Below are 23,223 nucleotides of genomic sequence, written 5' to 3'. Positions count from 1 at the left end.
GTCTCAGTATGCAGATGACACTACACTGATGCTGGACAATGACGTTTGCCTCATTCGGTCCTTGGAGATTTTCCAGAACTTTGGTCGGGTGGCTGGTGCAAAGCTTAATTGTGCCAAGTCCTCTGTGAAGTTCTTTGGGAGGTGGAAAGAAAGGACCAATGTACCAGGGGGGCTGGCGCTCTGCATTGGACCTCAGAAAGTTACTAGGGGTCAACTTTGAGTCAGCGCACAGTGCCACGGCCAACTGGACCAGGTGCTTTTCGAAAGTCCAGAAGAAGCTCATGCTCTGCAAGATATAGGAAAGGTACTTGTTCTGAAGGTAGATGCTCTGCCATCTCTCCTGTACTTGGCCGTATACGGCCCGCGAGACCATTTAATCCGGCCCTAGAAGTAATTCATAAACACACTCAAAAAAATAGAAATAGAAAAAAATAATAATAATCTAGACAGCAATGGACGGTCAATTGACTGTTTTTCCTGGCCAAGGTCAGGGTCCTTGAACACAACACAAGTGGAACGTGCCATCACGTGGTCACGTCATATCAAAAAACTTCAATATTAAACGAGACTGTCAATGATATCGCGCAGCGTGACCAGTGTAAAACAGAGAAAGATGGATGCAGAATGTCGAACTTTCCAGGAGAAATTAGATTATTTCTTTGAGGAAGTAGTGTGCCTTGTTTGTGCGGACGCGCTTGCGGTGAAACACAAAACATGTCAAACTGCACGAGCTGAAAGGACGAGTGCGTTTGTATAAAGTTAACGCTCTTTGGCGGAGTTTGGTCCAACAAGCAGCTCTCTCCAGAGCAGAACATAAAAACATGGAAAGATAGATAGGTAGACCACCACACCAAGAACAGACTATTCCACCACTGCCATTTACAATAATCACTTTTTATAATTTGTGCAATTATCACTACCATGTGCAATATTCACTTCATTTTCTATCAACCATTTGGTACTTATATTATTTTTTATCCTATTTAATTATTGTGTACTGCCTTTTCACTTCATATGTTCTTATGCTGTGACAAGATACATTTCCCCGTTGTGGGACTAAGAAAGGATTGTTTTCTGATAAAAGAGAAAGATACATGGATAAAAAAGTTGCTTTTTTGCACAGCATATAAGAAAAGTGAAATGAATGGGCTATGTCTTAAAAAACATTTGCAGAGGTTATGAGTTCAATAATTAGCATGGCCCTCGAAGGATGTTGTAAAAACAAAATGGCCCTTGACATGAAAAAGGTTCCCCACCACTGCCCTACGGCATGACATGGTAATAGCGTATTTTTGCTCCTGCTGCAATGTATTTCTTTTTGTGGTATTTTTTGGAACTAGCTTTGATTTAAACAAAAACATAAACCTGTATTTAAGTACATTGCCATGTTGCATATCGTCACCTTCTTAAACTAATGGCCTCAGTCATGTTTGGAGGAAAATTGTTTTTTTGCCTAAATCATCTCTTCATGATGCTGGCCACCTCTGGTAAACGTGTCTAGATCCTTACTGAAAAGATAATGATGTTCCTACCCTGTTAGTATAACGGCCTATCTCAAGAGTGTGACTTAGGCAATACATTTTTTTTACAAGATGGCAGCTGCTTCAAGAAGAAAGAAAAACTACCAGATAAATGAAGTTATTTCCATGGTTCAGGGCTCGTACCCTATTGGTAAGTGATCATGTTTACTGTAATATAGGCTAGGCTATAAATGTTGTGTAGTTATTTAGTGTGTTACTTTCACAAGCTATAGTTTAATTATGAAGCCTCCCAGTGGGTTACAGACACTAAACAGCTCCTGTAGCTCCATGAAGCATGAACACATTTCCCTCTGGGACAATACAGACTAATCTAAAGACTAATCTAATCTTTCAAAAGTAACAGTTACTTTACAATTACTGCATAATTATAAAAGTAATTAGCTACTAGGAAAAGTAACTTTTGCGTTTGTCTTCAATTCTTAATATTTTGTCTCTTCAAACAATTTTTCCTCTACACATATTGCCACCTTTCTTCGACATTGGGAATATCAACAGGCAGCTGCAACTGCTGGAGTGAGGGCCGCTGGGATACAACATTTCACACGTGTTCCATGAAGGAAAGTATTCTGTATTCATTCCGCGAAAAGATCAGTGTGATGTTTGTGTTTCATTCAAGCATGGGAATATCAGTAAGGCCGAATATGATGCACATGTGATCCAGAAAGATGAAGCGAAGCAAGAGAAATCCCTCAACAAGGATTCTGCGAACAATGAGGAGTCCGTTTGGACAATGGACTTGCAAGCCGTGCTGATGTGTCCAAAAACCCAAGCCAGCTGCCTGCATTACAAAACGAAACTGCAGGTCCATAACTTTACCCTCTGGTTGCGGTTATCAGAACCGCAATGCAAATGTGGCAAATGCATTTTCTGAGCTTGCCAGGAAATATGGGGTACTAATAACACACAAGTACCTTGTTGCAGGTCACACACACATTGAGGGCCCTCTGGACCCAGGGCCTCCTCTCTTCTCTGTACACCAACTCAATTGGCTCTGTCATTTACTCTTATGGTTTCTCCTACCACAGCTACGCAGATGACACTCAACTGATTCTGTCTTTTCTCAGATCTGAAACCCAGGTGGAGGCACAGAGCTCGGCTTGTCTGGCTGATATCTCTTGGTGGATGGCTGTGCATCACTTGAAACTCAACCTTGACAAGACCCTGCTCCTTTTCCTTCCGGGGAAGGGTTCTCCCATCCAAGACCTTACCATCAACATCGACACCTCTGTTGTTTCCTCGACTCGGACTGCAAGGAATCTGGGTGTGACACTGGACGACCAACTGTCCTTCAGTGCCAACATCGCTGCAACAACCCGCTCCTGCAGACACACTCTGTACAACATCAGGAGGATACGTCCCTTACTGACTCAGAAGGTGACGCAGATTCTTGTCCAGGCTCTTGTCACCTCACGCCTTGACTACTGCAACTCCCTCCTTGCTGGACTGCCTGCATGTGCCATCCGACCTCTACATCTCATCCAGAATGCAGCAGCCCGACTGGTCTTCAATCTACCCAAGTTCTCACACTACACCACTCCTCCGCTCCCTTCACTGGCTACCAGAGGTGGCCCGAATCTGCTTCAAGACTATGGTGCTGGCCTACCGTGCTGTGAATGGATCAGCCCCTTCCTGCATCTAGGCCATGGTCAAACTATACACCCCAGCACGTTCACTTTGCTCTGCATCGGCCAACCGGCTCGCCGATCGGCTCGCTACTCCCTCACTGCGAGTGGGACCCAGATTCCCCTCAAACAAAACCCACCTGTATGCTATCCTGGCTCCAAAATGATGGAACGAGCTCCCCATTGATGTCAGGTCAGCAGACAGTCTTCACACTTTCCGTCGCAAACTGAAAACTCATCTGTTTCGACTGCAGCTCGGCGAATGAGAAAAAAAAAAGTTATTTGTATGTCGCACTTATGTTTGTCTTATTTTAAGCTATTGTTCTGCACTTAAAGGATTGTACCTATTTGAAGCTAATGTACTTTCAAGATTCTTGCTGTTCGGAGTTGTATCCTCATGATTGTTTGCACTTTTTGTAAGTCGCTTTGGACAAAATCGTCAGTTAAATGAACTGTAATGTAATGTAATAGTGCAAAGGGGGATGGAATAAATATGCAATGATAAATGTAACAAGTTGCTTTATAAAGGCTACATGAAGTAGGTGGATATGACAGCTTACTACATACACTATTATATAGATTCATATTTGACTGTGATGATATTAACAAAAAGCAGTGTAAATAAATTATACAAATATATAATAAATAAGTTACTGTTACAGTATATGCTTAGTGTAACTATGTTTAAGCTAATATTAATTTGAACAGTCTGCACACAGTCTAGTTCACAGCAGAGGTGGATCTCTGTTCATGTCATCACTGACTTCTGCCCTCAGGCCGGACAGGACGCCTGCTCAGCAGTTACTGTCTGTTTTTTCGGCGACATTTCAGGACCAACAGCGCTTTAGAGTAAGTAAATAACAAGTTTATTCTATTATCCTTTGTAAACATTAGCCTATGAAGTGTCGTGAGTTTTAAAAAAACACACCACACTTTCTCTTTTTGAGTTTTGTGGGCTGAAGAAGATTTGAGCTGCCTCACAAGCTGTCATTCATAGCAATTGTATTTATTTTAAGTAATTCAACTGATGACAGATAGTTTAGAGCACGTTGGGTTCTGCAGCTCTGAACGTGCGACTACAGCTGTGTGGCAACTCTGAAAAGTTCCCAAAAACATTTGTATTACACTGATGGAATTAAACTAAGTACATTTACTCCAGTACTTTACTTGAGAACAAATTCAAGATGACTGTAGGCCTGCTTTACTTGAGTATTTCTATTGCATGCAACTTTATAGGATCTGAATACTTCTTTCACCACTGACTATATTAATATAATGGACTACTTATTCTAGCTCAGTTGGATCTTTCATAATCAGAATCCATTTTATTGCCAAGTATGATTTCACATACAAGGAATTTGCTTTTGTGATATGGTGCATAACAATAAACATTAACAGTACTGCAAAAGTCAAGAAACCTTAATATTGAATGGAAAAAAGGAAAGTAGGTCAATGATATTTATTACAGGTCTTTTTATTCCTATCTATTTGGTCAACATCACATACGAGATAAAAGAGACTTGCATCTATACAGTGCAATACACCATCTAGAAAATGATGTTTTCTTGGTCCCCGGTGTAAAACAAAAGAATGAAACATAAGGTGCAAACAATAAGATACAAAAACAGCTAGAGAACAAGATACAAGACAAGGTACAAACAGATGCAGGCACAATAACAAACATAGTAGTGCAAACAAATATAAATACAATCAATGAATAAACAACAGTAACAGCAGTTTTTGTGTGCCTGAGATATTCTTCTGAAGGATGTGCTCTCATGATAATGATATATATAGTACAACAAAACACATTTAAATGAATTGAGAATTAATATGTAATAGTGAACTATTAATTAAAAAATAAATGGGCCTACTGTATTGCATGTACTTTATCATATTTTAAGGGGAATACCAGGATAAATGTATATTGTAGTAAGATAAGAAAGTATAGTGTACATAGCGTGCAGTTCACTCTGGTGTCCACTGGTGTGCACTGGAGCGCTGTCGGTCGTCTGTCCAGCCGTTAACAGATCAGACGTTACATTATTCCCTCATAGAGGAATTATGAAACGTTATTAAGTTATTGTTGCATGTATGATTCAGATCACATTAGATGTGTTTAAACTAGAAGTTACTGCTCTCTCTCTGACAGTAAATGAAACAGCGCTTGCGTTTAAATTCTTATTGGACTAGATTGTGACACGTGACCAGGAAGCGCTCTGTCGCAGGCACATGCGACAACATTACTTTGTTAAAATGACACAGTGTGCTGCCATATTCCTCCTTTTTAGTCATCTACTGTGTGAGTTGTACTGTTTTTCTATCTCATTAAGTTGTGTTGTTACTAAAACATATATCCAAACCGTGAGAGAAGATGACTGTGCAGAGAAGCTGGTGCTCACCTCCGGCAGAAGTATAGGTATCGCTTCTCGGCCTTTTGGCTAAGATCAAGTGTAGTATCTGTTCTTATCAGTTTAATATCTGATACGTCCCCTACCCGGGGACCATATATTAAATTGATTTTTGGAATAGGGAGATGGAATAGGGGCTTGCTCCGTCCACTCCACGCATCGACCTGGTATTGCAGTACCTCCAGGAACGGTGCACCCCCTCTCAATGTCTCAAGTAAAATATCAATCAAAATGTTGATTGTTAGGGAGTGTACCATTAATTTAATCTGAGTATTGCAGTTAACAGAGTGCCAATTACCGAAACCAATAATTAATTTAATAATCTGTATAAACTAGGTGTGGGATATACTGTAACATTTGGTATCGATCCGGGGGTCTGGTTGTACTTTGGGGATTCCCCTCCGCCTCCCTCCGTTTTCTTTGCAGATCGGAGTTCTCTTTTGGGTGTGTTTTTAGATGTTTATATAAATGTGTGGTGTTGCCACAGTACCTTCTTTGTTTTCTGCAAACATCGCATCTTGCAGTATTTTTGGTCTACAGCTGTAAAATAACAACAAACTGCTTCTTCTCTGTCATCATGCAGCCAGCAGTGCGCTGCTGAGTGACGTCACGTGACCACTAGATCTATCCGCCCACCACTAGATGTAATGTCGTATTTAAATAGATATGGCGGATTGTTTGTACTGTTATATTTATTGTGTTGATACTTTTAAACATTATGAAGTATTCCTTCGTATTACTCAGTACGCTTGAAGCAGCTCTCAGTTTCTAAAAGGTTGGTGACCCCTGCTGTAAAGTACCGGCGCACTGCCACCGTCACTGTGGGGTGTATGTCGGAACATGTGATGCTCCACCTTCTGGTTGAAGCAGCAGTATACTCTTGTTTCTCTTCAGAGCGTATAAATCTTTCGCCTTTTACTAAAGATTTCCGTGGAGAGGAACACTTTGAGTTCAATCTAATTTTTTGATGCCCTGCCTCGTGCGGGGCTTCCTACTCATGTGAATAAAACATCTAATATAATAACATCAATGAGACCCTGTAGTTTTACATATTGTTTGATAGATGTAATGTAAGTGAATAGATGTGGCAGATTGTTTGTACTTTTATGTACCATTATATTAATTTTGTTTATAATGACAAATGCTTTATATGCTAAATCTCTGTGTTGTTCCCATAGACTATAAAATAGAGTTGTTGGCTTCATGTGCACACAAGACCACCCTGTTGAAGAGTGTAATATCGTAATAACAAAAAATCTATTTCCATATACTACATACGCAATATTATCCACCATTTGTTCTGTGTTTTTATGCTGCAACTCTGTTTGTAACGTAACGTGTAAATTAGATATGAGTTACTGGTCATTTATATTGCAGTTATTTGTCATGTGACCAAGACATGTTATAGGCATTATTTCACTGTAAGGAGATACGAAAAAGAAATGTGAAGAAAAGTAGAATATGAAATCATCAGGGTTTTTCTTGGTACATTGTCAAACTGGCCTTGTCTAATTTTGTTGTATATCTTCATTACACTGTAGATTTGAAATTCAGTCTGATTAATAGGCTTACTCATTCCTCAAAAGTGAAAATCCTACTGTTGTTTCCCAGTCTTTCTTCTTCTTCTTCTTCTTCTTCTTCTTCTTCTTCTTCTTCTTCTTCTTCTTCTTCTTCTTCTTCTTCTTCTTCTTCTTCTTCTGACATAGCAAAAGAAAGGCAAATACACTTATTTTGTTCTCTTACCAAAATGATGTCTTCTTGCTGTTGGTGACATACAGAGAAGCACATAAATGTTTAACATCCAGCGTTGTTCACACTCCAGACCACTTGGTGGCAGTATATCAGTTGCCCACCAGCCGTAAACAAAGACACAGGAAGTGATTGTAAAGTGAAAAAAACAAAAGTGTTATTTATTCTTTCCTCTGAATTTCAAATGTGGATCAAACTACTTCTGGTTGGAGGTTGATTCAGAGTTTCTTCATTTGAACTTCCTGTTGAAATGGATACAACTGGTGATTTTAGGTTGGCTTTTGTTATGGAAATACCGCACTGCATGATGGGATAAGCACCATTCTTTTCTCAAGTAAAATGTAAATACTCTTTGTCAGCCTCAGTACAAACGTGTTTCTTTCACCTTAAAGTCCTGTAGACGGTCTCCCCCTTGTAACCTCTGGTTTTGGTAAAAGATATGTTGTCAGCACCTCCAGTCAGCATGTTGTGTCTGTGAATCAGCTCCCGGTCTCTGATGTGTACAACTCATACTTACCTGGCAGGGGAGATACCATGATCAACAAGGTGGTTCACCCAAGGTGAGGCTTAGGCCATTGCACTCCGGCTGAGCTGACCTCTGCGAATTCCCCAAATGTGGGAATCTCGACTGCAAAATTTGTGGTAGTGGGGGACTGCGTCCGTGCTCTCCCCTGATAACATGTTCAATGAAAACTCTATATTAGATTGGGAACAGCAGTTCTCATAGAAGTTCTGTAATATATCAAGACACTGTAATACTGTATTTGACATTGTCTGCTGTTTAAGTTTAAATGCATGTCATGTAACTACTAGTGCTTCACGAATAAAGAACTCAAGAAGGTCATGTGGTGGTGTTGTGTTATTTTTTAGATTAATCGACCAATGGAAAAATAATTGTTTGGTGCAGCCCTCATAAGTAATACATATACATATATATAAGCACTTTTGAAACTTGTTTTTTAAGCTTTGCCACTGAAACGCAGTATTTGTGTTTTTTGTATTTAAATGTGTACTGACTAGTTTGGTCTTATGTTCACTGGAGACTGTTGGAGTTTCACTATGTCATAAACAGCACATTCATTTTACAGTATAGTGTTAAAACTAATGAAAAATACACACTGTTTGGATGTATTGTAACACTGTTACTGAACACCACTTTCAGTCAGATATCAGATGATCGCGGGGGAGTCCCAGCCTCTCTTCAGTCCCTGCTGCTGCTGCCTCCATCCATCAACATTCATCCCCGGAGAAGGACGTTACCTCTGGTGAGCACATGGTCAAATGGCCCCATCTACTGACAAAACAGGGCAGAAGACTTGCTGCAGTTCTTAACACTAAACAGCTCACCAAGACGGCCTTCTTCCATCTTAAAAACATCGCCCGTCTCCATCCATCCCTCTCCTCCACAGCTGCAGAAACCCTCATCCACGCCTTCATCACCTCCCGTCTGGACTCCTGTAACAGCCTCCTCTATGGTTCACCCTCAAAAAGCATCAATAAACTCCAAAACATCCAGAACTCCGCTGCCCGTCTTCTCACCCCCGTCCTCTACAAGCTCCACTGAGAACCAGCACAAGATCCTCCTCATGACCTACAAAGCCTCCATAACCTGCCCCATCCTACCTGACTGACCTCCTCCACAGACACACTCCCACCCGCAGCCTCCACTCTGCTGCTGCTAACCTCCTGTCCCCCCCCATCCAGACCAAGCTCAGATCCTGGGAGGACAGGGCCTTCTCCATCGCTGCTCCACCCTCTGGAACGCTCCACCTCAAACCCTCAGAGACTCCTCCTCACTCACCACATTCAAATCATCACTCAAGACTCACCTGTTCAACACGGCCTTCAACCACTGACCGTCTCTTCTGCTTTTGTTTGTTCGTTTGTATATTTATTTTTCTATCACTCACTGTCAAGCGTCTTTGAGTTAGAAACTAGAAAAGCGCTATACAAGTCTAATGTATTATTATTATTATTATTATTATTATTATTATTATTAACAGACGAGTAGAAGGTAAACCCACCTATGTATAATAATGTATACACTAAAGTCATCTACCTTTTTCTTTTGATTTCAAATTGCATTTTCTGCTACTTTCTATTTCTACTTTATCACATTTCAGAGGGAAATATTGTACTTTTTACTCCATTAAATGTGTCTGACAGCTCAAGTTACTTTTAAGATTTGACATAAATACGCAACAATTGGTTTAAACATAATTCAGTTTTACACATTAAACTACCGCACAATATAGAACAGTTCAGAGGAGCTCCTGACCAGCTGTGACATTACAATGACAATGTATCAGCAATAATAACTAAACACTATGATTTAGTGTTTAATAACATTGACAAGGGCTACTCTTCCTAACATGATAACATGATGAGTACATTTTCTGATAATACTTTTGTACTTTTACTGACGTTAGGTGTTAGGCAAAGTATAAATCCATTACAATTATTGAACATACGCTACAAACTTTGGGGGTATGACCACAATTATATTACATCGCGTTTGCGCGCACGCACGCACACGCACACACATACACACAACTCAGTTATATCGACTATATTTATTTCTAAGACTGCAGACAATCCTACAAGTGTCATAATGAACATCCATCATATCTCAAACATTACCAACATCAAAATATCACTTCAGAAATTGAACACTGAAAAGGTTTTCTCATATAACAACAAAACAAGTCTCTTTCCAAGACTTTACATTAATAAAGTGCCCAAATGCACAGAAATGGGACCCCAATTACATGTAGCTATCATATAAAAAAAACTAAAAAAAAACTGCATAAAAGTTCTTAAGCATACAGTAAACAGGAGATATTACCACAGCAATTTCACAACAATGTTAAAAATGTTCCACTTAGTGCACATGCAGTACATACATACATACATACATATGTATACATACATACATACATATGTATACATATATATATATATATATATATGTATACACATATACATATACACACATATACATATATATATATATATGTATATACACACATATACACATATATATATATATACACATATACACACATATACACATACATACATATGTATACATACATACATACATATGTATACATACATACATACATATGTATACATACATACATACATACATACATACATACATATGTATACATACATATGTATACATACATACATACATACATATGTATACATACATACATATGTATACATACATATGTATGTATGTATACATATGTATGTATACATACATATGTATACATACATACACATATATATATATATACACATACATATACATATATATATATATATACACATATATATATATATACACATACATATACATATATATATATATATACACATATTCATATACACATATATATATATATATATATATATATATATACACATATATAGATACATACATATATATATATATATATATATACACATATATAGATACATACATATATATATATATACATAGATACATACATATATATATACATATATACACATATATAGATACATACATATATATATATATATATATATATATATATATATATATATATATATATATATATATATATACACATATATAGATACATACATACATATATATATATATATATATATACATATACATTATATATATACATATACATTATATACACATATACATTATATATATATATATATATATATATATATATATATATATACACATATATATATATATATACATATATACATATATATACATATATATACACACACACACACAAGCAGTGGAAGAGGCTCAAAACACAAACTGTATGATGTAAACACTGACAATCACATGTGAAGTAGTGTCTGTTATCCCTGAGATTCCCAAACAAGCATTGCAGGTTTACTTCCAGGTAAAAAAAACATCTGGAAAAAATAAACTGCCAAAATGATTCAACCTAAATGAACTGATGTTACTTGAGTTATTAACTCCGATGTGCCGTTTCCTTTATTAGTATTTTTTAAACATTAAGCAATAAACACTTTGTGGCATTCTTGTTGAAAAATTGATAAATGTCACATTAAATAAAAACTTCTTTTGTACCGCTGTTGGCTGTAGTTTGACATGTAAAACAACTGGTATGAACAATCCAATCAACGACTGCAAAAACTGAGAACAGTCCTCTGAAATAAACCAGAGAGCAAAACACCTAAAACCGTGACAAGTGCACAGGTTCATGTTTTAGCTGCCTCGCCGCATCACTTGGTGAGTGGTATTCCCCTTTTAGTACCTCGACATCGTCTTAAAATGTGATCGTCAATCTCATAAAAAGTACATTCACCCACAAAGACAGTGCAAATAAATACTTCACCTCTTTTGGAAGAGAACCACACAACTGCAATCTTGACAATTTCATTCTCTTTGAAGTTAAAGTTGAAGTTGTCATATGGTGTCCGTTTTAAAATGCTAAATAATTAAGCTCACAATTTAGAAGCCCTACTCTAAATATACTCACTGTACTGCAACAACATGTACTGCATACTCACTGTACTGCTTTTACTTAAGGGAATATACCAGACATGTGATAAACATGTAAAGAAGCTCACACAAACCCCACACTACCGATAGCTGTATAAACATGAACATATGTATCACACTTTTATACATCTAAAGATTCTTCAAAACAAAGCAGGCCTTTAACCATTAACTTAACAGTAGATTTGTATGACAAAGTCAATGATTCCTGAAACCTGCACCAACATGTTCACAGTGCTCACTTCCTCCTCTTTTTATTTTGCGCTTTAAGACAAAAACAATCTGCTTCTCAAACCACTGCAAAAAAAAAAGGCACATCAATAAAAGAAAGGGACTAAAAACATGCTTGAACAGCTGAGAGATGAGATGGAACTTCCATGGTGATGGTGATGGTGATGATGAGGGTGCTTCACTCTCCCATCACATCCCTCCATCAGGACAGCAGGGTCAGGAGTTGTGGATGTATCATGTTCCCTCAAGAACCCTCTCGGTCCAGCAGCCCATCACACGGCTCGCTGCCGGAGCGTCTCTCCCTCACTGCTGCCTGTCACGTCTCTGTTCTCTGGCAGCAAAGGAATGAGCACTGAAAATAAATAAATCATTTTGCATGTTACAGAATTATTATTTGGGCTTTTCTGTGTATTAAGTCAACTCAAATGTAATTATGTGGCCAGAAATCTTAGGTTTTTCCCACAGGGCTTTATACAGCATGAGCCTCCATCTTCAGCTAGATGTGGAGCTTAGCTTAGCATAAAGACTGGGAACGGACGGAAATGGCTAGCCTGGCTCTGTCCGATGTTGACCGAATCTGCATACTAGCACATCTATATCTCGTTTATTTTAAAAAACAAAGTGTAGAAATGACAGTTTACATTGTTTTGCTTTACCCAACATAAACCCGGTGAATTGTTTTCACACAACGTGAGAGTGATATCGACCTGTTCGTCTAACTGTAAGAAAGTGAATAAGCTTGTGACTCCCAAAACTTACAAAGAGCACAACGAGAAGATTTATTAGGATATTTGATAATGCCCTGTTTTCCCTCCAAAAATCCAAATCCCATCTGATCCCCAGTGGAATAGAAACCTCAAAGTGAAACATAATGTGCGGTTAAACATTTCTGTTTGTATTCTGCCAATGGCAATCTCTGCTCAGGAACAGGTTTAGTTGGGTCGTGGTATTTGTCACGGTCGTACCTTCCTCCCCCTCTAACTCTCCGTGTCCTGTTTTAAACCTTCCCTCCAAATATCGGAAATCACACTGAGACACATGATGAGAGCGCATCTCTGCCCACAGTCCGACTCACACTAGTTTTTGAGGTGTCACAGTTTCAAAAGGTTCTAACCTCTTACATATCATTTGATGACAGAACTCTGCTGAACTAAAGTAATGACCGTTAGTAGTGATTCTGTTTTTCCCTTTTAGATCTTAGAACTCCACCTGCGCTCACCTTTCATCTCGGTTTCCATCTTCCTGTCGGCATCTGCGGCTGAGTTGGGACGGTAGCAGCTGTTCTTGGCTGCTGCGGGGCCACCGCCGCCGCCAGGGTCCGTTGTCTTGGTCCTTCCTTCATCCCGTCTCCCTCCAGCACCAGAACGTTTACTCCCATCCACATTGTCCATCTTCACCAGGCAGAGCGTCTGCAGCAGACCCATGGCATCAAAGTCTTCTCCGGTGCATTCACCTCGTCGCCTCAACAACTCCAACACCTACAGTCAGGAAACAAATGGAATTGGACATAAACCTAACAGGGAGGGCTGCAAATGATTGTATCTGACCAAATATTCATGTTTCAGTTGACAAGACACTCTTAGTTTACTCCAGTGTTTCCCTGTCAGATGAAGGTTACAAACGTCTTCATATTAACACCTAATTACATAAAGACATAATGTGAAGTCTGTTCTGTCTGTTTGGTCAAATGCATTTGTGCTACTTCCACTTAGAGTGGCAGAAGCTTCAACCATTCATCCCTTTAGACATCTCTTCCCAACATTTAACCATCGTTCTCTAGCTAGCTATTTAAACTGTTTCAAACATTTATCCAATACATTTAACGTCAGCTACTCAAATGACTTGTTACTTTTTTAATTGTTTTTTATCATATATAGACACTACATAAGACATTACACAAACTTCCACATCCAAGACATAACAAAATGAAGTACATTAACAGTCGCATAAATAAAATAATTACATTAAATTAACTACACAAACATGTGGGGAGGCTATGTAAGGACATATACAAACATGTAGGCAGATATGAAAGGCTTCAATCCTTCTCCCAGCATAGGATCATTAATCATCTCCAAGTTGCTGACCCAGAGTGCTCTCTAGATCCGCATGTTCCAGATAGTTAAGGAACGGGCCCCATACTTGTTGTGTTCTTTTGGGTAACACCCTAACACAAGAAGCCTGGGCTCCATGCTTAACTGCAATGATAAAATCTCTTCTATCATACATTTAATCTCCTCCCAAAACGTTCTTATCTTGGTACACTCCCAAACACAATGGAAGAACGTTCCCTTGGATTGTCCACATTTAAAACATAAGTCTGGGATATTACCATTAAATGTGTTTAGCTTTTCTGGAGTAATATATGTACGCATTAGCCAGTTATATTGTAAGAGCTTAAGACGGGTATTTGCTGTTTGTGATCAATTGAAAGGTCTTCTTGCAAATCCTCCCTCCAATTTTTAAGTTTCACTTCGGAGGCCTCAGTGGACGCAGATATAAGCAAGTTATAAAGTGCAGAAATTAAGTTTTCCCCCCTACAGTCCTTTAATATTATTGTCTCTAATGGAGAGTCTGGAGGTATAGATAATAATTGTTTTTGGTTTGCTCCAATAAAGCTTCTAATTTGTAAAAATTTGAAAAAATGTTTCTGTGGAATGTTGTGTTGACTTGCAAGCTCCTCAAACGCCATCAGTTCATCATCATTGAGCCGATATAGATCCTGTACACCCTGACCAAACCTTAAACCCACTATCAGCTCTGCCTGGAGTGAAGTCAGCATTTCCCCAAATTAGACTAAAACGTGAGAGAGAAAGGGGCTCGCCCAAGTTCTTCCTCACTTCATGCCAGACTCTAATCATGTTCCTTTTCATTTACACATTTTGTTTTTTACCACATCCAAAGCGTTCGAGGACATCAAGAAGATATGGCCATTCGACCCTATCTAATGCCTTCTCGGCATCTAACGATATGAGCAGTATCTGGTCATAGTTCTGTTGGGATTACTCGGTATATTGAGAGTGTCTAAGAAGTTATTTTTGACTCGTCAAATCTGTATTTACGTCAGAGTCGTATACATTTTTATAGAAATGATTAAAAGCCTCATTTCTTTCTATAGGATCGACTATATCATCTCCCTTATTATTCTGTATTAACATAATGGGTCTTTCAGTTTGTAATTGTTTAATGCTCCACGCTAATATCTTTCCAGGCTTCTCTCCTTGGTCGTAAAATGTTAGTTTGAGTCTTAGTAGACTTGCCACTGCTTTAGAAGCTGATAGTTCATTATACTGTGACCTCAGTACGAGCAGTTCCTGTTGTACTTTAGTGCAGGGTTTCTGAAAGGCTTCACTCTCCAGGGTTTTTATTTTCGATTCCAACATTGTCATTTTCTGACGAGCTTTTTTGGATTTGGAGCTTGTGTAGTTAATAATTTGGCCTCTAATAAATGCTTTAAAAGCTTCCCATCTTATAGATGCTGATGTTTCCGATGTACTCGTCTCAAAATATAAATCAATTTGTTTGCCAAGATACGTGACAAAATCTGAGTCTTGCAACCATTTCAGTTGGAATCGCCATGTAGGAGGATCTCTCGTCAGCCTCGAGTCGACATAAAGCAGTGAGTTTGGTGCATGGTCCAAAGTACGGATTCCATCATAAGTGCCGTCTTTAATTTCAGAAGCCAAATTTGCTGAAATCAAAAAGTAAACTTTTGTTACTTTTAGTGCCGTTTCAACACTTTATTATTATTGCTTAGTTAATCCAACTTTCTATTTATTCTTTTCAGCTCGCTGTTTCAAAGATTTGCATGACTTTTAAATAACTATTTAGACGTCTGCTAGCTTTCTGACTAGATTGTATTTATTTTCCGTCGCAACACAAAGTGTTCAGGTGTTCAAAGCTTGTGGCAGAGAGCCGTGTACACGTCATGGAAACTGCTTTGTTTCGCTTCATTGTGGGAATATTTGACGCCACTATATGGAGCATAAATTCCTCAGAGTTCGGACACTCAAATAAAATGTCGGAAAGTAATTATAGTGCACTACATAGTAAATCAGGAGACACAAACACACAACACGTTAGCAAACCTTGATGTATTTGTAGGACTTCAGTTCACTGATGTTCTCCTCCAGGAAGAGCAGATACAGAGAGAGGTCGTCCCATCGGCTATCAGGGGGGGGCAGGACGCTCACGGTGGGCAGAGATTGGTAGGTTTCCAGGAAGCGGGCGCATCCGTGGCAGAAGAGGGGACGGAGAGTGGCATAGATCACCACAGGGATGAGCGCAGTGAACAGGACCAAGTTGACGAGGCTGGAAACAGTAAAGCAAACAGACTTTATCTCTAGATTAATTCCATCTGCCACAGAGCACTGTGTTCTCTGCCTGGTAAATGAAGAAATGCATTAACACCCATTCTTATCTGTGTCCCTCCCCGTCCCCAAAGATAATAGATTAAGAAGCGCTCTCGTCCTTCTGAAAGTAACAACAGCGATCGTCTGACGATGAGAATGAGGTCGGACAATCACGTATCAACCAACTGACCAGAAGGGGTCTATTAAACTGAACTTCTCTGGGTTCCAACACCTTTAAAGATGTCACCCCGGGCTTTGAGAAGCATCTTTCACTTCTCTAAGTAAATCAATAATCTAGAAAATAATCGTCAGATTAATCGACAAAGAAAATAACAAATATGAATAAATCATATCCATCATAAAAAGAAAAAAACAACCAAACAGCCTACTGCACAGACAAATACCTCAGCAAAGAGAAGACTCCCACAGCGATGAGCTTACACTGCACCTTATCGGGGACGCCCGGGTCGGAGGCGAGCAGGCCGACACGCAGGCCGCAGCCAAACTCGTCCGTGACGGAGGCCAGGCGGAGGTAGTAGCCCAGGTAGACGCAGGCACACAGCAGGGTCACAAGAGTCAGGCCGCGACACAGCAGGTAGTAAAACAGCATCGACCGAGAGCAACGCTTGGTCATCAGAAACTTCTCCACCAGCGGGTAGTTGAAACAGCCCTCGGTGGGGTCGCTGCAGGGAGCATAGACAGGAGCAAAGAGCAGGAGCAGTAAAGGATGGTGAAGTGCTTTCATCCATTACCTTGATGAATATAATAGAACAATCCTTTCTGTCAGTTACACAATTCAACATTTAGCATCTTTAAAATAAAGCAAGAGTAAATATTTCGTGCTCAGAAGTCCCACAATTATCACCTTGAATTTTGAAAGTGTCATTTTGAATGCTAAAATGTAGCAGAGAGATGAATCATTTTCAAAGTTTTGAATCAAAGTTAGATCAAATGTTTTTCACCCCAAAGTTTTGCATGTGCCAATAAAATATCAAATGTTGTCGTAGTACCCTCCTACCACTCAGCTGATCAGTGTTATTAGAGCCACGATGACTTACAATGTGTGATGCCTGATCTGCACATCTGAAGGTCGTCATTTACATCTTTGAAGTCCAGTGAACAATACAAGCCCTTATGCAAACTATCACTCCTTATTTATGCAGGGAAAACGATTTAAAGTTGTTAAACTGCCTTTACATCGCTAAACAAACAGCAGTGGGGTAAAAGGTAAAGAAAGGTGGCGGCTGAATAATCTCACTATATAAACCTGGAATCGTTTGGAGCAGTTCACCAGAAGGTCAAATACCGTCCCAGTGTCGTCTCATAAGAACTGAGTCATCAATAAAAGCTGTTCACGCCGGTTATAAAACAGGCACAATTGAAAGGTACGAGTGTACGCTTCTGTCTACAGGTTGGCTCGGGTCCAGATGAATACAGACAATTGCTGGTCATGAATCGTTTTTTTGGAAACACCAGCAACGGACCCAGTTTGCTTAACCCCAAACAATTGTTCAGGTGTCCTACTGTACCTGTCTGGGGTGAGCAGTCCTGAGGAGGCCATGCGTTTAGCCAGAGTGACAGCGCGGTTGTAACACCGGTCCAACTCCTCCAGGATGAAGCTGAGGTCCGACTGCAGGAGGGGTGCCGCAGAAAACCTCCAGAACAACGCCGGGATGTACATCAGCACCGCCACCAGCAACAGGATGTAAGGAAAGAACTGGAGACAAGAGACGGGAGAGTAAGTAACGGATCGCAATTTTGGGAATTACATTACATTACATGCAATGGTTGATGTGAAAGATGTGAACACAACCGAAACACATCAAAGCTCAGGAGTCCCTGTTCCATCTTCAGCTGACACAATGTTCTTTTCTGCAGTGAGGATTTTACAAATGAGCCCAAATATTTAATTTGCATAAGGGTATTAATATTTATTAACATGTTATGTAGAAGGATTTGTTTGGTGAGCTGCAAGGTTATAATAGTTTTTATATTTTAATTTAGTTTTAATTAATATAATAATAAGTTATAATCTTATTTTCGTTTCAGTTTCCGATAATAAACCTGATTCATTGGTAATAATATTATTCAAGAGTGCAGGAGTGATTCTCGGTGTGTGTGCGCGAGTGCGTGTGCGTGTGCGTGTGCGTGAACCACTATAACTGTCTGATTTAGTTCTGGAGGTTAATAGAGGAATACATCAGCTGTTGTTCAGAAGGTTCCTGTAACTGCACTGGTCGTCTGTACATGTCTTGTGAGCTGTGCTATTCTAGTGCCTGTGCTGCTCGTGTCACTAAAGGGACATCAATTTAGGAATGTAAAAGAGAAACACGCCCAATATTGCACTCTATGCTTCGCCTTAGCTTAAAACATCTTAATAAAAATATTCTTAACCACGCCCTAAAAATCATAAAAACCGCCTGTGTAAAAAATGTAAATGATATCCTCTGTACTGCCTTTAATACGTCAAACATGGAAACATCACAATACACGGAGGACTTTCATCTGAAGGATTTGACACACTGATGATGTCATTTAAAATGTATCTAATTATAATTACTGTCTGACATGATGACTCATATTTTGAGTCGGTCTTTTCCAGCAGCCTTAACCTGCCTCTGGTAGAAGGTGTGTTTCAAAGCATTTCCCATGTGTGTGGACATGTTTTAATCTTCAAAGAAATGTCTAACACTTACCATTTGAACAGTTTCAGCAACTGTAACTATGCGTGTGTGTGTGTGTGTGTGTGTGTGTGTGTGTGTGTGTGTGTACCTTGTGCAGCCACAGAGGTAGAGTGTGTGTATGTACAGACGCCCAGCAGTACGAGTCCACATAAGCAGCCTGCCTCCAGGAGAAGTTAGAAGGAGCAAAACAGCTGATCTGAGTACCTGAGCAAAACACAGAAACATGAGAGTAAGAATAAGTGAGTGAACTGTTGAAATTAAGCACTACAAGATGTTTATGAACCTTTTTAAATGTATGTAAAAAGTTTAAAGTTCAGGCAGTGATAGATTTAGCTTTTTTTCTTCTTCAATATTTCTTGAGTGTGTGTGTGCTGCTCTGTAGCCATTAACATTACAGCTCTCTCTCTTGTGAGTCTGTGATCGGTGCTGGACAGATGTGTGGTTTCATCTAGTTTCCGTAGCCTCCTTCCTGGAATATTCCTCTAATCTAGACCGGGACTTGACCAGATGTGGTGTTGGAACAGACTTTGTGGTCTTGACTCCGGTCCTGGCTCCCCACTCACCAACTGAAACTTCTTGAGCGAAGGCCAGAGAGATGAGCAGGAGGGGCAGGCCCACCGCCACACAGGTCACCATCTTGTCCACAGCCAGCTCAGTTCGGATGTTGCGGTATCGAGCCTGGCTGGGGTCCTTCAGCAGAAAGTCGCTGAACACGTACTCTGTAGCCACATGGGCGATGGCCATGTCACCGCTCTTCTGTTACCTGCAGCACATAAATAACACCAACAAACACTTCATATTGAGATTCATTACAATACAACATGTTGCTGCCTCCTCACTGACGATCCCGTCGCCTTGTTGACAAAGCAAAGCATTCTGGTAAACATTGTGTGGTTACTTGCAAAAGAGGCCGGTATGGTACAGTAGACAACCACAGACAAGGGTTACCAGACTGGTTGCTGGCGACTTCTCCAATTTGCTTGTTCTGCTTCCTAATTCCTTAATTGTATTTGTATGATGTTTACAAACTTTGTGAAAATGACCATCTTAATAACCTTGAAGTAAAAGAGACACATGTCTACGAAAGCATCTTGTATTGATATAGTTGAGATGTAATGTTATGAATTCCATAATGGGAAATCTTTTCCACTTTAGTTCAGCGGTAACAACATTTCCTTATTTACCATTTATCTAATGCGTTATCCTTCTAGAGGCACCTATTATATTTTCACTTCACATATATCTTTCTTGTATTCTTTTCCCCCCATTTACAGTCAGTGAGTTTACAGTTCATTGATACTTTTATGATGCATATTTTTAAATATGGTTGTTATTTACATAACCTCTTGATTCCTAGCTTCTCACTTACACTCTCGAAGACTTGAAGCTGCAGTGGCCCATAGTGCTTGAATCTTGCCAAATGTAACCACAGCTCTCAACTCAAATAATTGTAATTTGTAAGCAGAATAGATGGTGGTTGTTTGCCTTCTTTGATGGTCTTCAACCGTGAATAATCATTTACCGCCATTTTAGTCACCATCACCACTTCCAAGCAGTGCTGGCTGCTTTGCTTGCAGAGTTGTTGAGGTTAAATTGTTGGAACAAGTGTGAAGTATAAAAACCAAGGATGAAAACAACTCGTGACTATCTTCCCACAACATCAACAGGCTCTTTGTTTAGCTGGAGCAGGTCGTTACAATATCTAGTAGCATTTTATAGATACCATCATTATTTACATAACGTATAAGAAGATATAAGAAATCACTTGATTTGGAAGCGAGGAGTAACGTTACGAAATGTACCGAGTTTATGAGTGTGACTGATCAGAAAACTTACTTTACCATCACTTTTGACTTCACTTAAAAGCTTCTCAGTAACTTAACACAGACCGGTTGTTTACATGGAACAGAAGAAACCACCGCTGATTAATGTGTCATGACGTTAGTTCATCATAACTGTGTGTAAAACGGAATAATGAACTTGAACTTACCAACAGCACCTAACGTTACCGTCCTGCTCCCGCTAAGTTTAATGTGTCTATTAAAGTGTCATGGCTGCACATAAACAACTTCGGTTGCAGCAAAGATAACTTAAAGGTATTTTCCAGGAGTGGAGTTAAATGATGTGGCAGACTACTCAGTCAACAGATGAAACACAATCCTCCAAATGAAATGTTCTTCCTGTAAGACAGAAAACTTCTTCCGTCCCTCTTAAAAACAGATGCATTCAAGTGCAAATTGAAAGCTCTGATTTTCCAAGTGGAGTGCTGCATTCAAATGGAGCTCGTGAGTTTGTGTTTTAGGGAGTAGAGTAAACTCGAGAACACAAGCTTTTGTTTATGGTTTTTTTTAGGTAGGGTTGTGTATATTACCCATGGGGCAGTGGCTAAATAAATGTTCAGATCTGTTGGTAAAAATAGCAATATAGTTTTAAAATACTTGTTACTAGTAACGTCTTGCATTCAAACTTAAAATACAAAAGTATCATCCTTAACATATACTTAAAGTAGCAAAAGTAAAAGAACTCATATATAATGGCCCATTTCAGAATAATCTAATTTTATTATATTATTGGATTTGACTTATTGATGCATTAATGTTTTCATCACTTTAATGTTGCAGCTGGTAAAGCTGGGGTTAACTTTGAAGACTTCATATAGGCTACTGCAAAGTAACTTGTAGCTACAGCTATAAAAAAAAATGTAGTGGAGTAAGTTAAAAAAATGTCTCTGAAGTGTGATGGAATAGAAGTATGAAGTAGCATAAAAAGGAAATACTCAAATACAAGTACCTCAAAGTTTTACCTAAATACTTATTTTACTTGTGTAAATTTAGCGTACTTACACCACTGACCATGGAAAATAATTATTTTCTCATTACCAAGCAGAAAATGTTGAAATGCAGAAAATCACAAAATCACTATTTTGGAAAAATTAACAAAACCGAGCCCCGTCCAAGTCTGTTTATTGGTATTTTAGTTAACAAACAAACAGCAGACATTGTGTATTGTGTACATTGGGATATATCTAACTGATTAGACATATAGTTATAGATGTATGACATTACCCCCTCTAGATGGAGGATACACAGAAAACAAAGATTCCATCTGGGTGCAATTCAGTGCATAAGAAAAGGTATTTGTATTTGATCTAATATAGTTACGATTTTTTAGAAATCAAAAGAAATGGGAGATCATCGTCATTCATAAGATCTTTAATTCTTATAATACCATTACGAGTCCAAAATTGAAAGGACATGTCTAGAGAATTCCCATGCTCTACAAAATGCTGTCTTATTTTAGTCCAGACTTTAAGGGACTGTCTTATAAAAAGAGCTCTTAAAATGAAAACCACGTTAATAGCAAACACATTGTGCACACGACTTCAAGTGTCTCAAATCCACCCTGACAGGCAAGACAGTCACACTGAAGCAGATTTCTTTGCATTACACATATAAATTGTTGTATGATGATCATTTTGGGTTCCAGTTATTGTATTGCTTGCAATTGGTTGGGTTTAACTACAGCAGCACAATGTGTTGATTACATTCTCAACTGATGACTTCAGTTGAGATCATTAATGTGTTGGAATTGAATAGCAAGACTGATTTGCATCATTTGAATCAGGCAACATTGTGAAAAAGCCATCACAAATCATCAACTTTGTACTTGGTTCATATCTTTGTAATATTAAGTGCTATGTAATGCTATTTTATTCTACTTAGATGGGTAGATGACTTTGTCAGAATAACTCTCAACCATATTTTGAATTGATTTAAATGTTAGAATAAACAGATGGCCTGTAAAATTGACTTGTGAAAATGGGGATTTCTTCCTCTGATTTGGAGATATTTCTAACGGTCCCTAAAGGCAGCATCCTCCTGGGCAGCGTGACTATCTACGCAGCATGCAGTGGTACTGGGTGTTATAGAAGAGAGGGGCTGCTCCTTCATGTATTTAAAAAAACAAAAAGCTATAGATATTTTTTTTAAATCACGGGAAATCAAATTGCAGTGTCAGTTTGAATCTAAAGTTCACACCGAAGGTAAGGTTGCTAATGTTTGTGGAGGACCGATGAATATGCTGT

At 39.0% G+C, this 23,223-nt stretch overlaps 1 protein-coding gene and 3 non-coding genes across 5 annotated transcripts; 3 read left to right on the top strand and 1 right to left on the bottom strand.

The window, feature by feature from the left end:
- Positions 1 to 5,584: 5,584 nt before the first annotated feature.
- Positions 5,585 to 5,775, top strand: LOC115018326 (U2 spliceosomal RNA). The gene has a single exon (XR_003833362.1). It is a non-coding gene; the product is annotated as a U2 spliceosomal RNA (small nuclear RNA).
- A 673-nt stretch (positions 5,776 to 6,448) lies between these two features.
- On the top strand, positions 6,449 to 6,563 carry LOC115018332 (U5 spliceosomal RNA). The gene has a single exon (XR_003833367.1). It is a non-coding gene; the product is annotated as a U5 spliceosomal RNA (small nuclear RNA).
- A 1,269-nt stretch (positions 6,564 to 7,832) lies between these two features.
- Positions 7,833 to 7,997, top strand: LOC115018317 (U1 spliceosomal RNA). Its single transcript, XR_003833354.1, has one exon. It is a non-coding gene; the product is annotated as a U1 spliceosomal RNA (small nuclear RNA).
- Positions 7,998 to 11,126: 3,129 nt separating this feature from the next.
- LOC115018294 (pannexin-1-like) lies at positions 11,127 to 21,318 on the bottom strand. 2 transcript variants are annotated; one of them, XM_029447235.1, is made up of 8 exons: positions 21,130 to 21,318; positions 19,703 to 19,902; positions 19,228 to 19,343; positions 17,985 to 18,172; positions 16,860 to 17,138; positions 16,192 to 16,414; positions 13,323 to 13,581; positions 11,127 to 12,455 (listed from the first exon to the last, which is right to left on the bottom strand). In XM_029447235.1, the coding sequence occupies exons 2-8, from the start codon at positions 19,881 to 19,883 to the stop codon at positions 12,376 to 12,378; spliced, it is 1,326 nt and encodes a 441-aa protein (XP_029303095.1). In that variant the 5' UTR covers positions 19,884 to 19,902; positions 21,130 to 21,318; the 3' UTR covers positions 11,127 to 12,375. The 2 variants fall into 2 exon arrangements, with proteins under 2 accessions (XP_029303095.1, XP_029303097.1); XM_029447237.1 differs by having other exon boundaries at positions 11,127 to 12,434.
- Positions 21,319 to 23,223: the final 1,905 nt, after the last annotated feature.

The sequence above is a fragment of the Cottoperca gobio genome, chromosome 13 (assembly GCF_900634415.1).
Source record: "Cottoperca gobio chromosome 13, fCotGob3.1, whole genome shotgun sequence".
In the NCBI taxonomy this organism is placed as follows: domain Eukaryota; kingdom Metazoa; phylum Chordata; class Actinopteri; order Perciformes; family Bovichtidae; genus Cottoperca; species Cottoperca gobio.
The sequence above is the reverse complement of the archived record's forward strand: the minus strand, read 5'-3'. Positions and strand labels throughout refer to the sequence as shown.